The sequence below is a fragment of the Triturus cristatus genome, chromosome 7, assembly GCF_964204655.1.
Source record: "Triturus cristatus chromosome 7, aTriCri1.1, whole genome shotgun sequence".
NCBI classification, from domain to species: domain Eukaryota; kingdom Metazoa; phylum Chordata; class Amphibia; order Caudata; family Salamandridae; genus Triturus; species Triturus cristatus.
In genome coordinates, this window is record NC_140590.1 from 669243103 (window position 1) to 669260164 (window position 17062).

A 17062-nucleotide genomic window follows, 5' to 3' on the forward strand; every position below is an offset into this window, starting at 1 on the left:
CTTAAAGAACGTTGGTCTCTCCAACCTAAAACTGAAGGCCCATCTTGAGCTACATACAATTTACATAGTGCTCTTCTACCCTTGAACTCAAAAATTAAAGATCTGAAACCCAACATATCAATTTTTTGCCCCGTGAAACTTTCTGGATTCACATCAGTGGGTTGCAATTGTGGACCAATGGCATTAACAAATTTGTCATTCCAAACTGATTTAGCAATGATAGTGAAAGGAGACCCAGAGTCCGCTGCAACCTGTAACACCACACCTCCAAAGGAAATCATACATAAAGGTTTGTTGCTATCATTGCTCGTAATATTGACCACAACATGTTTTGTAATGCCGCTGGAAATACTCGAGTTCTCTGGAGAGTCTTCATCTTCATTGTTGTCTGACAAATCTGAATTGCTGTTAGTGATGCAACTTACATGTGATTTTTTATAACGCTTCCTTCTACAAACTTTAGAAAAATGTCCCACGATTCCGCATACAGAACATTTTGTAGATTTAGCAGGACATTTTTCAAATCTCGCAGTATGCGCAGTACTTCCGCATCTGTAACATACAAAGCCGGACTGAGAAGAAGAATTTTCCTCTTTCTTGGTGTAAGGTGGTTTCCAATTGCTTTGATACGATTTAGATTGTTTGTACGTAACACTTTTGTCTTTTCTGGTGTCAGTAACTTTATTAACAGTGACTGTCTCAGTTGAATGAGAAACAGCTTTAGCACACCTTTCTGACAATTCCGCCTTCTTAACTAATGTAATGATGTCTTTAAGGCTAGAGTCACCTTCAATCCAGAGTTTGTCTTGGATACTTTTATTCTTTGTACACATGACTATTTGGTCTCTAATCATGTCGTCATGTAAAGCCCCAAATTTGCACTTTATGGCAAGATTCTTTAAAGCGGAGACATAATCTTCGATTGATTCATTAGTCTCCTGTTTCCGTTTATAAAATGTGCGTCTAGATACTGCCGCACACACAATAGGTGAGTAATGCTCATCAAGATCAGCAATTGCGCACTTGAACACGTCAACATCTGCGCTCCTCTCATTTTTCTGCATCTGATTATATACCCTGAGACCTTCAGGTCCTAAACAATGCATTAAAATTATTTTTTTCCTTTCAGGAGACATAATACTACCATTATCCTCCAAGGTAGCAATGTAATTAATGAAATACTCTTTCCATTCTTGCCATTTAATAACGGGTTCTCCAGGATTAACTAAGAATTCTTTTGGATTGCTGAGAGTTATGCTGACATTTGTACTTTGTGAGTTCTTGCTTGCAGTGGAGACTGTGCTAGATTCACCATCCATGTTCACTTAACTTTAAATGTCTACTATAAATAAGTATGGCAAATAATAAAATGGTAATGGAGGAATTTCTATGCAAAACGGTAAATTTCTTGAACTGAAAACTGTCTGAAACGATGTTCCGATCGAAATGCTTCACTTGTATTGCATTTCTAGCACTGATCAGATAACCAAGATGGCCGCCAGGGTCACGTTGCGTGACCTCGTAACACACGTAGACTGACGTATTGCGCGTTGCTCTGCCACCAGCTAGAAGCGTCTTTCAAAGCAAGCTTACGCGCTGAAGAATGGACGTCGTCACTCGCGCGAGGTAAGCAATACTGAAGTCTTAAAATAACTGCCGCACTTTCAAATATACGCAGCACTAGCGTTGGCAGGGTTGACTAAATGGATAAACAAACAAAAAGAAAACTATCTCACGGATTGCTAGCAAGCGCAATTGGACTCACGCACAAGTTGTAACTTCCGTTGTGATTCCTTTCGTCGTATAATCCATAAATTTCCCAAATTGAGTCTGAAATCACGCACTCGTTCCAAACGTTGGCAGGGGGCTGAGCATCCTTGTCGCCAATTCAATGTAGTATACTGTAGTATACTCATAAATGAAGTCCAACTCAAGAAGTATGGTATAAGATGAGTTCTTTATTACAGCCCCCCGCACACGGGAATAACACCACCAACGCTGACAGTCTCCACAGCAGAACTGTCTTACTACAGAACTCACACACACAATACATTCTACAATCTAGAACTGTATGACTCTTATACATCTTAAAGCTATATACTACACTCTCCCCACAGGGTCCACGCAGAATGGCCGCCACTCACCACACCAGGCGTGCGATCCAGGCAGTTGACTCTCGGGACGCCCTCTTATATCCACCAGGAGAGGGGTCGTCACACTGTGCCAGGATCCCCCGAACTTCTGTCAGCGAGGGGGCAGCTCCACCAGACCCCGTAATAGGGACCTCTCCTCCCGACTCTCAAGATGGCGGAGGAGGTTAGGCAGCACTATCTTCACAAAGTTATTTCACCAGACTCCCAAGATGGCGGCAGAAGTTAGGCTGCACTGTCTTCCCAAAGTGAGTTCATCAGGGGAGCCTCGGCAGCCCCAAAAGCCCCTCCGGCCTTCACCCAGGTACAGCCACCTCAGAGGGGGCCCGCCACTCGCCTCGGGTCAGAGCGCGCGAGGGAAGTGCGGCCCGCCACCTACACCCGGGCGGGCTCACAAGCAGCCGCCGGGTGAAGAGTCTTGTGTATGCCACTCGGGATCAGTCCGCCGCAATCTCCAGTCGGGGCAGGTCGCGGCCGCCCCGCTGCTCCGTCAGCGCCGCAGGGATCAAAACCGGGGCTCCACCACTGCCCAGTAAGGCCGCGCAGCACCGGCTTCGCGTAACCGCGGCAGCCGCTCTCCCCCTCCAGGGTCCGCGAGGTGTCCAGCCGCCAGAAACTTCCACCGGCTGCAGGAGCAGCTCAGACCGCATCGGGCGGCCAAGATACCTCACGCTGCAGTCTCCGGTGCTTCCGACACCGCTCAGTGCACTTTGCGGGTTGGCATAGCAGTTCAGGATTCACTAAAGGATATCGTCTCGTCCGGACGGGTGAGAGCTTTATCGGTGTGCGGCCATCTCAGTCGATTGCCACCTAACGCCCCCCAACCGTCCGTTTTTTAATAGAGGAGGGGGGGGGCGCTCCGCCTCACTCCCTGAGGCTCCTTTAGCCCTAGAAGAGAGCCTTCCCTGGCACCGTCCATTTTTTAAAAGGGAGGAGCAATTCCCCCACCCCCACCCCCGTGCCTTATTAGGCCCCGGGCTCTCCATCCCCTGGGGTCGTATTTTATTAACGGGGGGGGGGCAAACGCATCCTGTCTTCTCATCCCTTAGGACTCCATCCCCTAGGGTTCTTTTTGCTTTTTCTAAAAGGGGTGGGGGATGCGTGACCCCCCTCCTCGCACCTCATTAAGCCTGGTAGACCCCAACCTCCCTCCCTGAGCCTATTATGACTCTGGGGACCCCATCACCTGGGGCATGTCTTTAATATAAGTGGGTGCCCACCTCGGGTACATACAAACCGCATGTTAGGAGCCGCGGTAGCCGCTATTGCTCCTGGCAGGAGCAGTCTGTTTCTTTTTTCTCTGCTAGCAGAAGTGCTGGAAGGAAAACAGAACACAAGTCTGCTCATACCTGGCGGGACCATTTTATTTTGAAACACAGTATGCGAGCCGGCTCTGGGAGATGGATTCCCCAGGGTATTTAAAGGCTCAGGGAGGTGGGATATGTGGGCCGCTCCCTTTTTAAGTAGTAGGCCTAGGGGATGGTCCACAGGACCTTTAGAAGGCTCAGTGGTGGGGGGCCCTCTCTCCTTAAAATATTAAGATATACTTTAAGTCCTGTGGGATGGAGTACTCGGGCCAAATACGCTTGGGAAGGATATCCTCGCCCCTGGCCACCCCCCTTCAGAATAATGAATTTGGGCCCTGGGGATGGGTTCCCCGGGCCCAAAAAGGCTCAGGGAGTGTGGGCTGCGTGCCACCCTCTCCATATTTATTAAATTGGGTACCAATGTATGGGGTCCCCAGGGCCAAAAACAGCTCAGGGAGTGGGGCCGCGCATCACCCTCCCCATAATTATTAAAATAAGTCCCAAGGGATAGAGTCCCCGGACTCAAAAATGGCTCGGGGGAGGGGGGGACACCCCTCCCCTCTACTTAATTACACAATGTGGCTGTGCCTACCACTTTTTATTTTTTTTGCTGCAATACTGTTTAAGTCCCATGGGATTGCAGCAAAAAACAGTGATTTTTGGGGGGCCGCGGGAGAAGTGGGTTCTCTTTTGGGTCCCCCCATATTTTTTTTTTCAACAAGCTCAAGGCGGGGGACTAAGTCTCATGTTGCTGGCAGTCAATCAGAGCGCATGTGCTTGCGGGAATCGTACTCCAGTGGAAGCGAAGAGGCCCAAGGGAAAAAATTACTTCTTGTTCCACCCAGAACGCTCCATTTTTAAACTTGCGTTCATGGGATATTGGCAAGATGGTGGAGCAATGAGATGCTTCCTTTCATTGTTTCCGCAGGAAGAAGTTTGCCTTTTCTACTCTCCAATGAATCAATCAATCTGTATTCGTACAGCGTGCTAATCACCCCGACGGGTATCGAGGCACTGCGTGGGTAGAGCTATTCGAACAACCTGGTCTTGAGGCTGCTCCTTAAATCTGGGAGGGAGGTGGCGGTTCAGAGGTGGAAGGGAAGGTCGTTCCAGGCTTTCACTGTGAGGTGGGAGAAGAAACGTTGCCCGGCACGAGTACCATGGATGTGGGAAACGGAGGCAAGAGCCAGGGAGGGGGACCACAGGTTCCTGGTGGGCTGATGGATGGTCCGGAAGCTCCACAATGCCAATTCACCATATTTAGATCACAAGCCATTGGCTGAGACTCAGGGTCACAGCAGGCGGCCCTTGGAGGGAAAGTCGGAAAGCGGAGAGGCACAGCAGGCCTGGGGGTTCTGGAGCAGCCCTGGGGGTTCTGGAGCATCCCGGAGGCAAAATATGCATGTTAGGCACTTGGAAGTTTTCCTGGCCTAGGAGCAAACAAACGGTTGATGAAGGCCTCCCAAAGTCAATGGAGGCAGGTTCTGCCTCCTAAGGTGTGAGCAAATCCCCCAGCAGGGCATACAGAGGCTGGGGTCATGTCCAGGCAGGACAGTCTGGTGCAGGAACCAATGAAGCGGGCTGCCAAGTCATTGGAATGCTGTAGCTGGCCTGTTGATCGTAGTAGAATGAACCGGCGACCGGCGGTAATTCATGGATGCTCGTAGGGCATAAATGGCGAGGGATAAGACCATCCCTTGAGAATGGCTGTGATCGAATGGATTCTCCGGTGGTGTCCAATGCTCCCAGTGCTTTTCAGGTGATGTCTAGTCTGCCTGTTTGGAGGCAAGCTCACTCTGCTGTAGAGTGTTTTAAATAGAGCAGACCCCACGCACACTCTCTGGTCTTGTCTGCCCCAAATCACGAACTGTCACAGTTCCACTGCTATTTATGAGACTTTGGCCGAGATGCCCCCTACCATCACCAGCAGTTTTGTTGTCAAGTCTGTGGTGTCCACCAATCCTGCAGCCAAGGTCAACAAGCCCCTTCGTCTACCATGCCCACCTGCTAAACCTTTTTCACGTGCATTTACTGGAGCACATCCAACCGATGGGAGGCATATTCCACTGAATCTCTCCGTGTTGGAGAGCAATAACATCGAAGAGGTGGGTTCAACAGATTTGTTCACAGGGTCTACTCCTAACCCTTCTTTCTTCCTCGCCGCATCTCCCAACGTACCTGCAGAAATTGACGGCAATCCATCTCTCTGTTTTGCAAAAGGAATTGCAAGCCTTTTTGGCCACAGGGGCTGTTCAGAGGGTGCCAGTGCCAGAACAAGGATGTGGTTGTTATTCTTGCTACTTTTTAGTGCCCAAGAAAGATGGAGCCCTGCGACTATTTTAGACCTGAGCCCTCTTAATGCCTTCCTCTGGAAGGAGGTAATCAAAATGCTCACACTAGCCCAGCTCGTATCTCCCCTCAACCCTGGAGACTGGGTGTGGCGTTGGACCTGCAGGAAACCTAGTTCCAAATACCCATCCTGCTGGCCCACTAGTGCTACTTGTGGTTTATAGTGGGACAGTAGCATTTTCAGTTTGCAGTACTCTCCTTTGGTCTAACCAGTGCCCTCATGTGTTCATGAAAATGATGGTGTTGGTGGCAGCACACCTTTGATGGTCAGGGGTGCCTGTCTTCCCCTACCTTGATGACTGGCTCTTGAAGGCGGTTACGCCCCAGGCTGTTGTCAACCACTTCCAGACAACAGCAATCCTCCTGTCAATCCTGGGGTTCACTATCAGTGTGTTAAAGTTACACCTTACTCCTTCTCAGACGCTCCGTTTCATCTGAGCCATTCTGGACAACACAATTTGGTTTGATGCCTTCCCCCAGGGAAAGAGAGTCCAAGACATTGAAGCTATGATTCTTATCTTTCAACCTTGATTCTGGATTTTTGAGGTAGACTCTAAGGCTACAGGGGTTGGTGTTCACCTGCATCCTGCTGCCTGAGCATGCCAGGTGGCATGTGTGGGCTCTGCTGTGGGATTATAAGTCCTAGTAGGCCCAGCATAAAGGAGGCCTTCTGGCCACATTCAGATTTCGGATGAGACTGCAAAAGATCTGCAGTGGTGGGGTCTCGGCTGAGGTTGGGTCAGAGGCAGACCCCTCTTTCTACCTTAGCCATAGCTTACAGTCATGACAGATGCATCGCTTTAGGGTTGTGGCAGCAAACTGGGAGATGAGGAGATCAGAGGGCAATGGTCTCTGGCGGAATCCCAGCTTCACCCATCCTGCTTGGGATGATTATCCATTTGGCACAAAAAGCCTTCCTTCTGGCCATCAAGAGAAGGCGTGTTCAGGTGCTCACTGATAACACCACCTCTATTTGGTATTGTAACAAAGTAGACAGAGTGGGGTCTCAGACTGTGCCAGGAGGTGATGCAAGACCACCGGAGAATTTTACTGATAACAAACTACCTGCAGGCTCTTTGAATGGCAGGGCATACAAACACAGCCATCAGCGCCAGTGGATCACAAGTGACAGGCACACCTGGCGGTGGAACAAGGCCTCTTCTGCGAATTGGGAGAACCTTGACTCGATCTATTCGCCACCACTGAAAACACACAATGTCAGCACTTCTGCCTGTTGGAGTTTCCAAGGTGTTTTTCGCCCAGAGATGCATTCTGCCTGGAAAGGAACTCTGGATTCCTGTATGCCTTTCCATGATACTACTCCTGCCTCGAGTTCTCAAGAAAATCAGGACCGACAAAGTCATTCTTTTGGCTCCCCCTGGGCACCGGAGAGTATGGTATTCAGAACTCCTGGGTTTTACGCCCTGCAGAACACTCCATTTCCAGTTCCCCACTCCTACTTTAAAGCGATTGATGCAGCAGTAAATCAGAACTCCTGGGTTTGAGCATATGCCCTCCATTCAAGCTTCCCCTGCAGGGGTACCAACTGTTGCAGCAACAAAGCAGGGTTCTGCACTTGGGCCTTTGCAATCGTCACCTTCATGCATGGAGATTGAGCAACAACAGCTGAACACCTTTGACCTTCCTCTGCACCTTCATTCACCTTGATGTCACCCTTGCATCCAGGAGTCACTCGACAAACATATGCCGGTCGCTGGAACATAATTGTGGTTTGGTGTTTCATATGCCACAATGAGCCCCTTCAGGCCACGTTATCTGATGTTTGGGTGTTTGTTGTCTCTTGCCCGGCAAGGCTTTGCTTTGGGGGCGGTTAAGGGTTATCATTTGTCCCGTTCAGCCTTCTCACTTTTGCCTGAGCAGGCTTCATTGTTTAAGTCACCAGTTGTCAAGTGGTTTTTTGAAAGGGCTACAACATATGTTTCCTCCTTCTCCCATTTTAATGCCCCAATCGGATCTTAATCTGGCCCTCTTTCATTTGATGTGTACTCTGTTTGAGATGCTTCACAGCTGTCCCTTACTGCTCCTTACTATTAAGACAATGTTCCTTGATGCCCTCACCTCGGCGCGGCATGTGAGTGAGCTTCAGACTTAGTGTCAGTCCACCATTTTCTACCTTCTCCCCAGACAAGCTTGTTCTGCAACCCGAGCCTCCTTTCCACCAAATGTTGTGATGTCATTCTACGTTGGTCAAGCTCTCACCCTGCTGATGTTCTGTGCTCCACCCCTGAAGGCTCCATCACCTGGATTCCTAAAGCGCTATCAGCTTTTACATTGATCGAAAGAACACTGGGTGAATGGTCGGCTCTGTGTGTAGGGTTCTCTGGAGCTGAAAAGGTAAGGAAATGCAGACAAGAGCCATCTCCCCCTGGATCGGTCTCTGCATTAAGATAACGTTTATGCATTACCAAAGAAGCAGCCTCCAGACGGCTGCCGCTCACTTCACCAGGGACAAAACTGCTAGAACTGCATTAGCACACAGAGTCCTGTCCTAGACATCTGCCAGGTAGCTATGTGATCGTCCCTCTATATGTTCATGAAGCACTGTTTTCTGGACAGCCAAGTCTGCCGAAAAGGGCACTTTGACCACTCGGTCCTGCAGGAGATTCTGGTTTGAGTCCATTCATGGGCCTACCTCCAATAGGAACTGCATTGGTATCAGTTTAAAAGATGAGTAATTAGTGGCTAGGATTCTCTATTAGAAGAACAAGTTACGTACGTTCGGTACAGCTCTTTCTGTTAGAGACAATATATAGCTGCAGATTCCTTCCATTCTCCCTGTTCTGTGATTGGACTCTACCCATTGATAATATCTCAAGTCTTTGAATCTGCACACTGGTCTATCGATTTGCTTTTGGGGCAACACGTCTGGGACACGGACTGCCTCAAAAGCAACTCAAGTTGGTGCGTAGCAGTTGAACCTACATAGGTCCCACTCTTTACTTTCGGAGCGAAAATGCATCAGTGCAGAGCCCCACAAAGCCACCTTGTGGCAGGCAGAGGTAGAATGGAAACTTTTTCAGGTCCAGTGTGATGCCTGGGGAATATCCGAAATGTGAGGAATCTGTGGCTAGATAGTCTTTACCAGAAATACCGTTACCGAACATAGGTAACTTGTTCACCTACAGCACACCGCTCTAAAAACGTTTGAAGGATGTTCCTCTTCCCTACTGGTAGTTTTACCATGCGAGTCAATAAAACGAAACTTTTTACTCATAGTGCTTATGTTTCCAGAGTTTATCATTGCGGTCTCTGAATTACCATCTAATGGTGTTTTGAGGTGAACTCGGCTGTCTGTTGAGGTGATCTCTGTGGTCTTTTTTTGTTGTTGCGAAAATCGGGTTCAGAGTAGTGCTACATTGCTGAAATAGGTTAATGTCGGATAGGAAGAAATTGTGAGAGATTCGTGAGTTATCTTCATCCTTTTCTTGGCAGAAGTAGAAATCTAGGAAAATTGATTAATATGAAGAAATTAGTTTATCAGTGCTGTACTTAAGGAATTCCTCAGTGAAGCTTTTTTTCCACTGAGTAGCAGTTATAAGATCAGGGATGGGAAATTCGAACTGCTTGACATTCATTGTTATCTTGTTTAGAATAAGAAGTGTTAATGTTTGTTATCCAACGGACAACTAGATATTAATTTTGGTTAGCAGTAGAAATGTTCTGGTTTTGTGCTGATCCCAGCCAATCAGGAAGCAAATATGAATCCCTGTACATTTGAAAAAAACCTCTAACCTGCCAGAACCCCTTACTTGAAGTCTAGGCTAGGATTGGTAGGGGGAATCCTGAGCCTTCGGCCAGGAAAAGCATTTTTTCCTATTGGAAAAGACAGTCTGGGCGTGGGCACAGGAGGAGGCACTGTGGAGCTGTTGACAGTGGGAATATGTATCCTGAAACAGGTGCCCTTCTTTGCATTTCCCATACAGCTAAAGCATACTGTATCCTCGAGAGCGCAGGAGGGGCGGCTGTGTGAGGAAGGAGATCATATCTCCCACATAATTGTAAGAGGCCAGATATAGGCATCTGAAGTGAGACCATTCATGCCAGCCATTTGAATACCTGATCTAAGCAGTTTGCTTGCCATTTGTCCTCAGATGAATGGCTCTTTGGTCTCTCCTTTGTCACTTTGGGCCAGTTGGAACTCTGCAAGTATGTTTCTTATGCGCCTGAAATTCTGGGCCTGTAATGCCTCTCCCTCTTGCTCCATTTGTGTGTCTGTTATGCTCATCTCATTTTTTCCTCTCTGGGTCCTACCATACCTCTTTTCTCCCCTAGCCTCGGATTCTATAAAATCATTATTCATAGAACCGCCACTGAATGTACAGCCGGGTAACCTGGGACCCTTTACGCTTTACCAAAATCTTTAGCAACAGTCTCATCCCAATAGGCCAGTCACACTTAAACCCCACAGACAAAACCCTAGTTTCTCTTTGTGCATCAGTTCTGTGCAAGTATCATTGTAAACCACTGTGGTGATGTGTTTGCTGCAAGGGAGGCCTGCTGGAGATGAGGATTTTCCACAGAAAGTGTGCAGGGTGGTGACATAGTCTGTTTGTGTCTGTATGTGCATGCCTATTTAATGTGTTTCTGTAGAACGACTCTGAAGGGGTGGGGGAGGAGAGGGCTGTGGGGAGAGGGAGATGGAGACTGTGTGTGTCTGTAAGGAGTCCCTTCCTTCAAAGGATGTGTGTGTGTCTGCCTGCAGATGTATGTCTGCAGTGTGCCTGTACTGCTTGTACAAGTCTCTACACTTTTCTCTATGCACAGCCTGTGTTTAAGTGTGCAAGTGTGCATCTGCTGGAAGCTTGTCTGATCTGTGCAGAGGTATGTGCCTTTGTAATATGTTTGTCTGCAGTGTGTTGGTGTCACCAACCTTTTAAACAGTTTGGGGAGTTGTTAAGGCAGTGATTATGACTTCTGGAGGTCTTCCTTCAGGCGGTGGGGTAATCTTCACTGTGCTCAGGAGGGCCTCTTTTATAATGAGCAGGATACAGGTCTCTTTGCTGTAGCATGATCCAAAGATAGATTGGTAGTTTTGCAGGAGATGGTTAGCATTGATGTGATTCTGAATTTGAGTCCAAACGGATTTTCGAATGATCTTGCTGATGAAAGTTAGGTGAGTGATGAGTTAGTGATTAGCCAGGTCATTAGGGTCTAGTGTAGGTTTTCTTTAGCAGTTGATGGATCTGGTTTGTCTTGAGAGCTTCTGAGAAGATAGCTTGAGTGAGGGAGGCATTGACAATGATGAGTAGTGGGTGTACGCTGTTGCAGAGAGAGCTTTCATGACGGAGGAGGACTTGGAGACTTTGTTGACAAATTCTGTGAAATATAAGCTTTAAAGGATTATCATTGTGGGTTCAGTGAGAAGGGGTTGATGTAGGAGCAGAAGCAGGCTTGGTGTGGTCGAAGTACTGTCTGGTCTTCTGTATTTTTTTCACTGAGGTAGTAGTTGATGGTATAGCACTTATCTGTTGAGTGTGAATAGTAGACTCCAGCCTGGGGTTGATGCAGTTCTTGATCATCTTAAAGAGTGCTCTGCTTTTGTTTGCAATTTCATTGAGTGTGTAGGTAAAGTACTTTGCTTTAGCTGATAATATGTGATGAGTAGTCAAACAAAAACAGTTTGGGAGCATTCAACATTCAAGGTCAGTAGTCCTTGGTCGGACTTGCTCACAAGAGAATGGATAGGCAAATTATTTTCATCCTTTTATAGTGTGCCTTTGTTTCCATTTTCCTAACACCATCTTCTTTTCAAGTATTATTGATTCTCAGACATGTCATTTTTCTCTTCGTAGCGCATCCGAGCAACTGTGAACACCCTGGAGCAGAAGCGGTTGCTGATGGACTTGGACATCTCCATGCGGACAGTGGACTGCGACTTCACAGTTACCTTCTACGGAGCACTGTTCAGAGAGGTATCACAGTGCTTGATACTTACTTTTACAAGAATGTATTCAATAACCTCTCTTCTTTTTAGAACCCTTAAATAAGCCGTACTAGTGAATGCACAATATCTTAATGAGAGCTCTGGAACTCCATAACCAGATGGCCTTCATACCAAAACATATGAGCAGCCAAAGGGATGCCACAGATCAGAGATGTCAGACAAACTTGCTGAACCAGGTGGCAGTACACTAGCATTTGAAATCTAGGAACAACATGATGAGTTTTAGTATATTCATTGAAGCTACCTGCGGCTAATGAGAGACATAGAGTTAGGAGCGGTGAATTCAAGAAGGTAGCTCTACAGATCTTTAGAGTTAGACTTGATCATCCTAAGTCGGCTAAGAGAATGATCCTTTTGGTGAAGTTTTTATCAGAGTGTCTCTTTCTTCAGCGTTGCTTATAAGAGTGGCCTTTTTTGGGCCTGACTTACATTTGTTTGTCCCCCCCCCCTCCCAGCTTTTATTGTATATCTTTTGCATTGAAGAAAATTCTGATAAAGGTTATATCTGAAAGATACACGTTAGTGATAGATTCCTTACCTTAGAATATCCCCAGGCGTCAGAGTGGATCTGGAAAGTTTCACTTAGCAGTACCCCTGCGCGTCAGTAGGTGGGGTCGTGCGGCTCCGCGTCCGTCACTGGCGTCGTAAGCGCCGAGATGACACCACGGAGAGTACTTAGGTGCCACCAATGCGCGCTGACGTCATATCTTTCTTTTTCCGTGCCAGCAAGCTCAGATCCGGATTGAGCACGTACCTTAGTCACTTTTTGACTACTATTTTGAAACTTTTTGTCTCCTCTCTTTTCTCTTGGTGCACATAGGGCTGCCCGGCTTTAAGTCCTGTGGAGCCTGTCGCCGGAATATGTCGGTGGCGGACCCCCACGATGTTTGCCTCTACTGCCTGTAGACTGCCCACGTCTCCCGGGACTGTCGAGCCATGGCCCCCAAGGCCTTGCTGGAGCGGCGTAGGAAGTTGCTGTTGGTCCCGCATTCGTCACGTCGCCTCTCCGGGTCCAGGGGCCGTTCCCGGGACCGCTCGTGTGACCGGAGCCGTCGCTCCTCAGGCTCCATGTCTTCGGATTCCAGTAGGCGCCATAAAAAGAAGTTGAAGAAGCGTGTTCGCACTCCGATGTTCCCGGTCGCTCCCCGGAGGCAGACGCGGGTGACAGGGGCTTCGCCCCGGCAGCTCCCCTGAAGCCTGGGAGTCCCGCGGCCTACCCGCCATACCGGATCCGTCGGCGACTCCCGAACAGGTGCAAGAATTCCTTGCTACCATGGACCTCCTCTGTCGGCGTGCCTTCGGGCCCCGCGGTCTCGTGTCCAGATCCTGTTGGCCCGGCGGCTCTGCCACCGGCGCCAGCCCCGGCGCCACAGGATCCTGCGCCAGTGGCTCCGGCCCCGGCTCCACGAGGTGCAGCGTTGCCGGCTCCGACCCCAGTGCTGCCCTCGGCTCCACACTGGGTGCCGTTTATTCCTCCCTTGCCCCGGTTCCAGGACCATTTTGGTCCGACCCCGGCCGGCGCCATTCCCGACGCCGTTCGTCCCTTCTCCGTCTTTGCAGCCGCAACCTGCTCCCTGTACGCCAGAGCAGACGAAGACTGGGAAGGGTCCAAAGACCCTCTTGCCCGGCAATGTGACTCCGAGCAGGATTGGGTGGACGACTTGTAGGAGGCAGGCGACCTCGATGTCTCCTCGACGTTCGCTTCCCCCCTGCCTACGATGGAGGAAGGTGCCTCCTACACGATGGTCCTCCGTTGGGCGGCTGACGCCCTCAATCTTGAACTCCCCACAGTGGCCCTCAAGACCAACCTCCTCACCGAGGTGCTCCAGATGGCGTCTACTTCGTCGTAGCCGTTGCTTCCCTTCAATGACACTCTTACTGACGTCCTCTTGGGCACTTGGTCGAGGCCGGCCACAGGGGTCCTGGTGGATGAAAACGTCGCCAGGCATCACAGATCGGCGCCCGGTGACCCCACCTTTTTGACTACTCACCCTACGCCTGAGAGCCTGATCATTCAGGCCTCGACATCACCGAGTGCTTTTCCTACGGCCCCGCCAGATAAGGACTCTAAACGGCTGGACCAGTTTGGGAAGCGGTTGTTCTCTTCGGCCAGCTTAGGGCTGCAGTTGGTGAACACCGCCTGCTTGTTGGGCCGCTACTCCCACGCGGTGTGGGATGCCGTTGCTCAGGTGTTTTCTCAGTGTCCTGAGGAGGTGCAGGCTGTCCTTACTCAGGCAATTGCTGAGGGTAAGGATGCGGCTAAGTTCGCCATTCGGTGTGGGTTGGACAGCGCAGACTCATTGGGCAGGGCAATTTCTACGACTGGTTGCGTTCGACTGGGTTCTCGCCCGATGTCCAAAGCTCGCTCATGGACATGCCCTTTGATGGCACCCGCCTGTTTGGCGACAAGGCTGACAGTGCCCTGGAGCGATTTAAGGATTTGCGGGCCTTTCTACTAAGAGCTCGGCCTCTCTTGGTTTTCATTCCTTTCGTGGCCAAGGTAGAGGCAGTCAGGCGTGCCCATCCCCTAAGCCTGTGCAGAACTAGCCCCAGCACGGCCGGGGTTGCTGTTTCCGCAGGGGCGGGTTGGGGAACCAGCGTGCAGGTCCGTCCACCTCCACCCCCGCTGCTTCCGCCTCCAAATCTTCCTAATCTGAGCTTCGGGGAGCACCTCACGCCGGTGGGTGGCAGGATCCGCCACCACCTCCCTCACTGGCGTGAGATTACATCAGACAAATGGGTGCTGCAGATAATCTGTCACGGTTACTCCCTTCCCTTTCAGTCCTCCCCTCCTGCCGTGCCACCTCGGTGCCACCGCATGTCGGGGGATCACTTGGCTCTTCTCCGACAGGAAGTCACGGCCCTCTTGGCCAAGGGGTCCATCGAGTGCGTTCCTGGACCGGAAGTAGGGAGTGGTTGTTATTCCTACTACTTTCTGGTCCCCAAGAAGGACAAAGATGGTCTGCGTCCTATCTTGGACCTCCGGTACGTCAATCGCTTCCTCCGGAAGTAGAAGTTCAAGATGCTGACTCTGGCTCAGGTCTTAGCTGCCCTCGACCCTGGAGACTGGATGGTAGCGTTGGACTTGCAGGACGCATATTTTCACATTCCCGTCCTGCCGGCCCACCAGTGTTACCTGCGGTTCACGGGAGGCCAGGAGCATTTTCAGTTTGCCGTGCTCCCCTTCGGCCTTACCAGCGCCCCTCGGGTGTTCACAAAAGTGATGGTGGTGGTTGCAGCTCATCTGCGCAGGTCGGGGATGTCAGTCTTCCCCTACCTCGACGACTGGTTGTTGAAGGCGGGCTCGCCCCAGGCAGTCGTCACCCACCTTCAGACTACGGCCGACCTCTTGCATTTGCTGGGGTTCTCCATCAACGTGCCGAAGCCGCACCTGAGTCCCTCTCAGAAGCTCCCCTTCATCGGAGCGGTTCTGGATTCGATGCTGTTTCGGGTTTATCCTCCCGAGCAGCGAGTCCGGGATATTCAGGCTATGATTCCGACCTTTTAGCATCTGTCCCGGGTTTCAGTCAGGGTGACCCTCCGGCTCTTGGGCCTGATGGCCTCCTGCATCCTGCTAGTGCACCATGCCAGATGGCATATGCTGGCTCTGCAGTGGGACCTGAAGTTCCAGTGGACACAGCATCGGGACAACCTGTCCGATCATGTCCAGATCTCGGAGGGCACTGCACGACACTTGCAGTGGTGGCTTACGAATCGCGATTGGGTCAGTGGCAGATCCCTCTCCCTTCCCCAACCGGAGCACACAGTAGTGACGGATGCGTCCCTCCTGGGATGTGGAGGCCACTTGGGAGAGGTCTCTGGTCTCCGGCGGAGTCCCGGCTCCATATCAACCTCTTGGAGCTGCGAGCAATGCGTCTTGCACTGAAGGCATTCCTTCCCTCTGTCCGGGGGAGTGTGGTGCAGGTGTTCACGGACAACACTACCGCCATGTGGTATTGCAACAAACAGGGCGGGGTGGGGTCGTGGACCATAGGTCCGGAGGCTCTGCGCCTCTGGACGTGGCTGGAACGTCAAGGCATTACCTTGGTGGTTCAACATCTGGCTGGTTCTCTGAACGCCAGGGCGTACAAACTCAGCCTCCGGTGCTTGATGGACCACGAATGGCATCTGAACTTGGACGTGGCGCAAGGTCTCTTTCAGCAGTGGGGAGAGCCTTGGTTAGATCTATTCACGACCGAAGAGAACGCGCAATGTCATCAGTTCTGCGCGTTGGAATTTCCAAGGCGGCACTCGCTCGGCGACGCTTTTCGTCGCGGGTGGAGTTGCGATCTGTTGTACGCTTTTCCGCCTATACCACTTCTGCCCAGAGTGCTGAAGAAGATCAGGCGCGACCGGGCCCAAGTCATCCTTGTGGCTCCGTATTGGGCATGAAGATACTGGTATCCCGAGCTACTCAGCATAGCGATTGATCCCCCGATCCGTCTGCCTCTTCAGGAGGATCTTCTGTCGCAGCAGCAGGGGACGGTCCTCCACCCGAACCTGTCCAGCCTCCACCTCCATGCGTGGAGATTGAGCGGCGACAGTTGACCGCTTTCGATCTTCCTCCCGAAGTCTGTGATGTCATCTTGGCAGCCAGGCGTCCCTCCACTAAAACGGTATACGCCTGTCGCTGGAACAAATTTGTGGCATGGTGCACAGCGAAGGCTGTGGATCCCCTCTCTGCCCCTCTCTCTGAGGTCCTTCTGTTCCTTCTTTCTTTGGCCCAGCAGGGCTCTGCTCTGGGCACTATCAAAGGTTATCTTTCTCCCATCTCCGCCTTTCTTCGGCTTCCTGATCAGCCTTCTCTTTTTAAGTCTCCGGTTATTAACTGTTTCCTGAAAGGCATTACACACATGTTCCCTCCAGTTTCGTTTCTAATGCCCCAGTGGGACTTGAACCTTGTATTGACTTACTTGATGTGCGCTCCTTTTGAGCTGCTTCACAACTGTCCTTTGCGTCTTCTCACTTTAAAGACTGCTTTCCTGGTTGCTATCACCTCTGACAGAAGAGTGAGTGAGCTCCAGGTCCTTTCTTCCAAACCTCCTTTCCTTTCTGTTCAGTCGGACAAGGTGGTTTTAAGGACCCGTCCTTCTTTCTGGCCGAAGGTTGTTACGCCCTTCCACATCGGGCAGACCATCACTGTGCCCACCTTCTTTCCGCATCCTTCAAAAGAGGAAGAAAGTCTGCACCGTCTGGACCCGAAATGTGCGCTCTCGTTCTATTTAAGCGCACACAGCGATTCCGGGTGGATGACCAACTCTTTGTTGGCTACGTGGGCGACCAAAAAAGGT

General features: G+C 50.4%; 1 protein-coding gene across 1 annotated transcript in view; it reads left to right on the forward strand.

Annotated features, from left to right (window-relative positions):
* LOC146810323 (dual specificity mitogen-activated protein kinase kinase 6) overlaps nucleotides 1–17062 on the forward strand; it is a 419950-nt gene that overhangs the window by 249209 nt on the left and 153679 nt on the right. The window contains exon 5 of the mRNA XM_085617318.1: nucleotides 11620–11739. Coding sequence (XP_085473444.1) covers nucleotides 11620–11739 — 120 coding nt within the window. The remainder of the gene's footprint in view (nucleotides 1–11619; nucleotides 11740–17062) is intronic.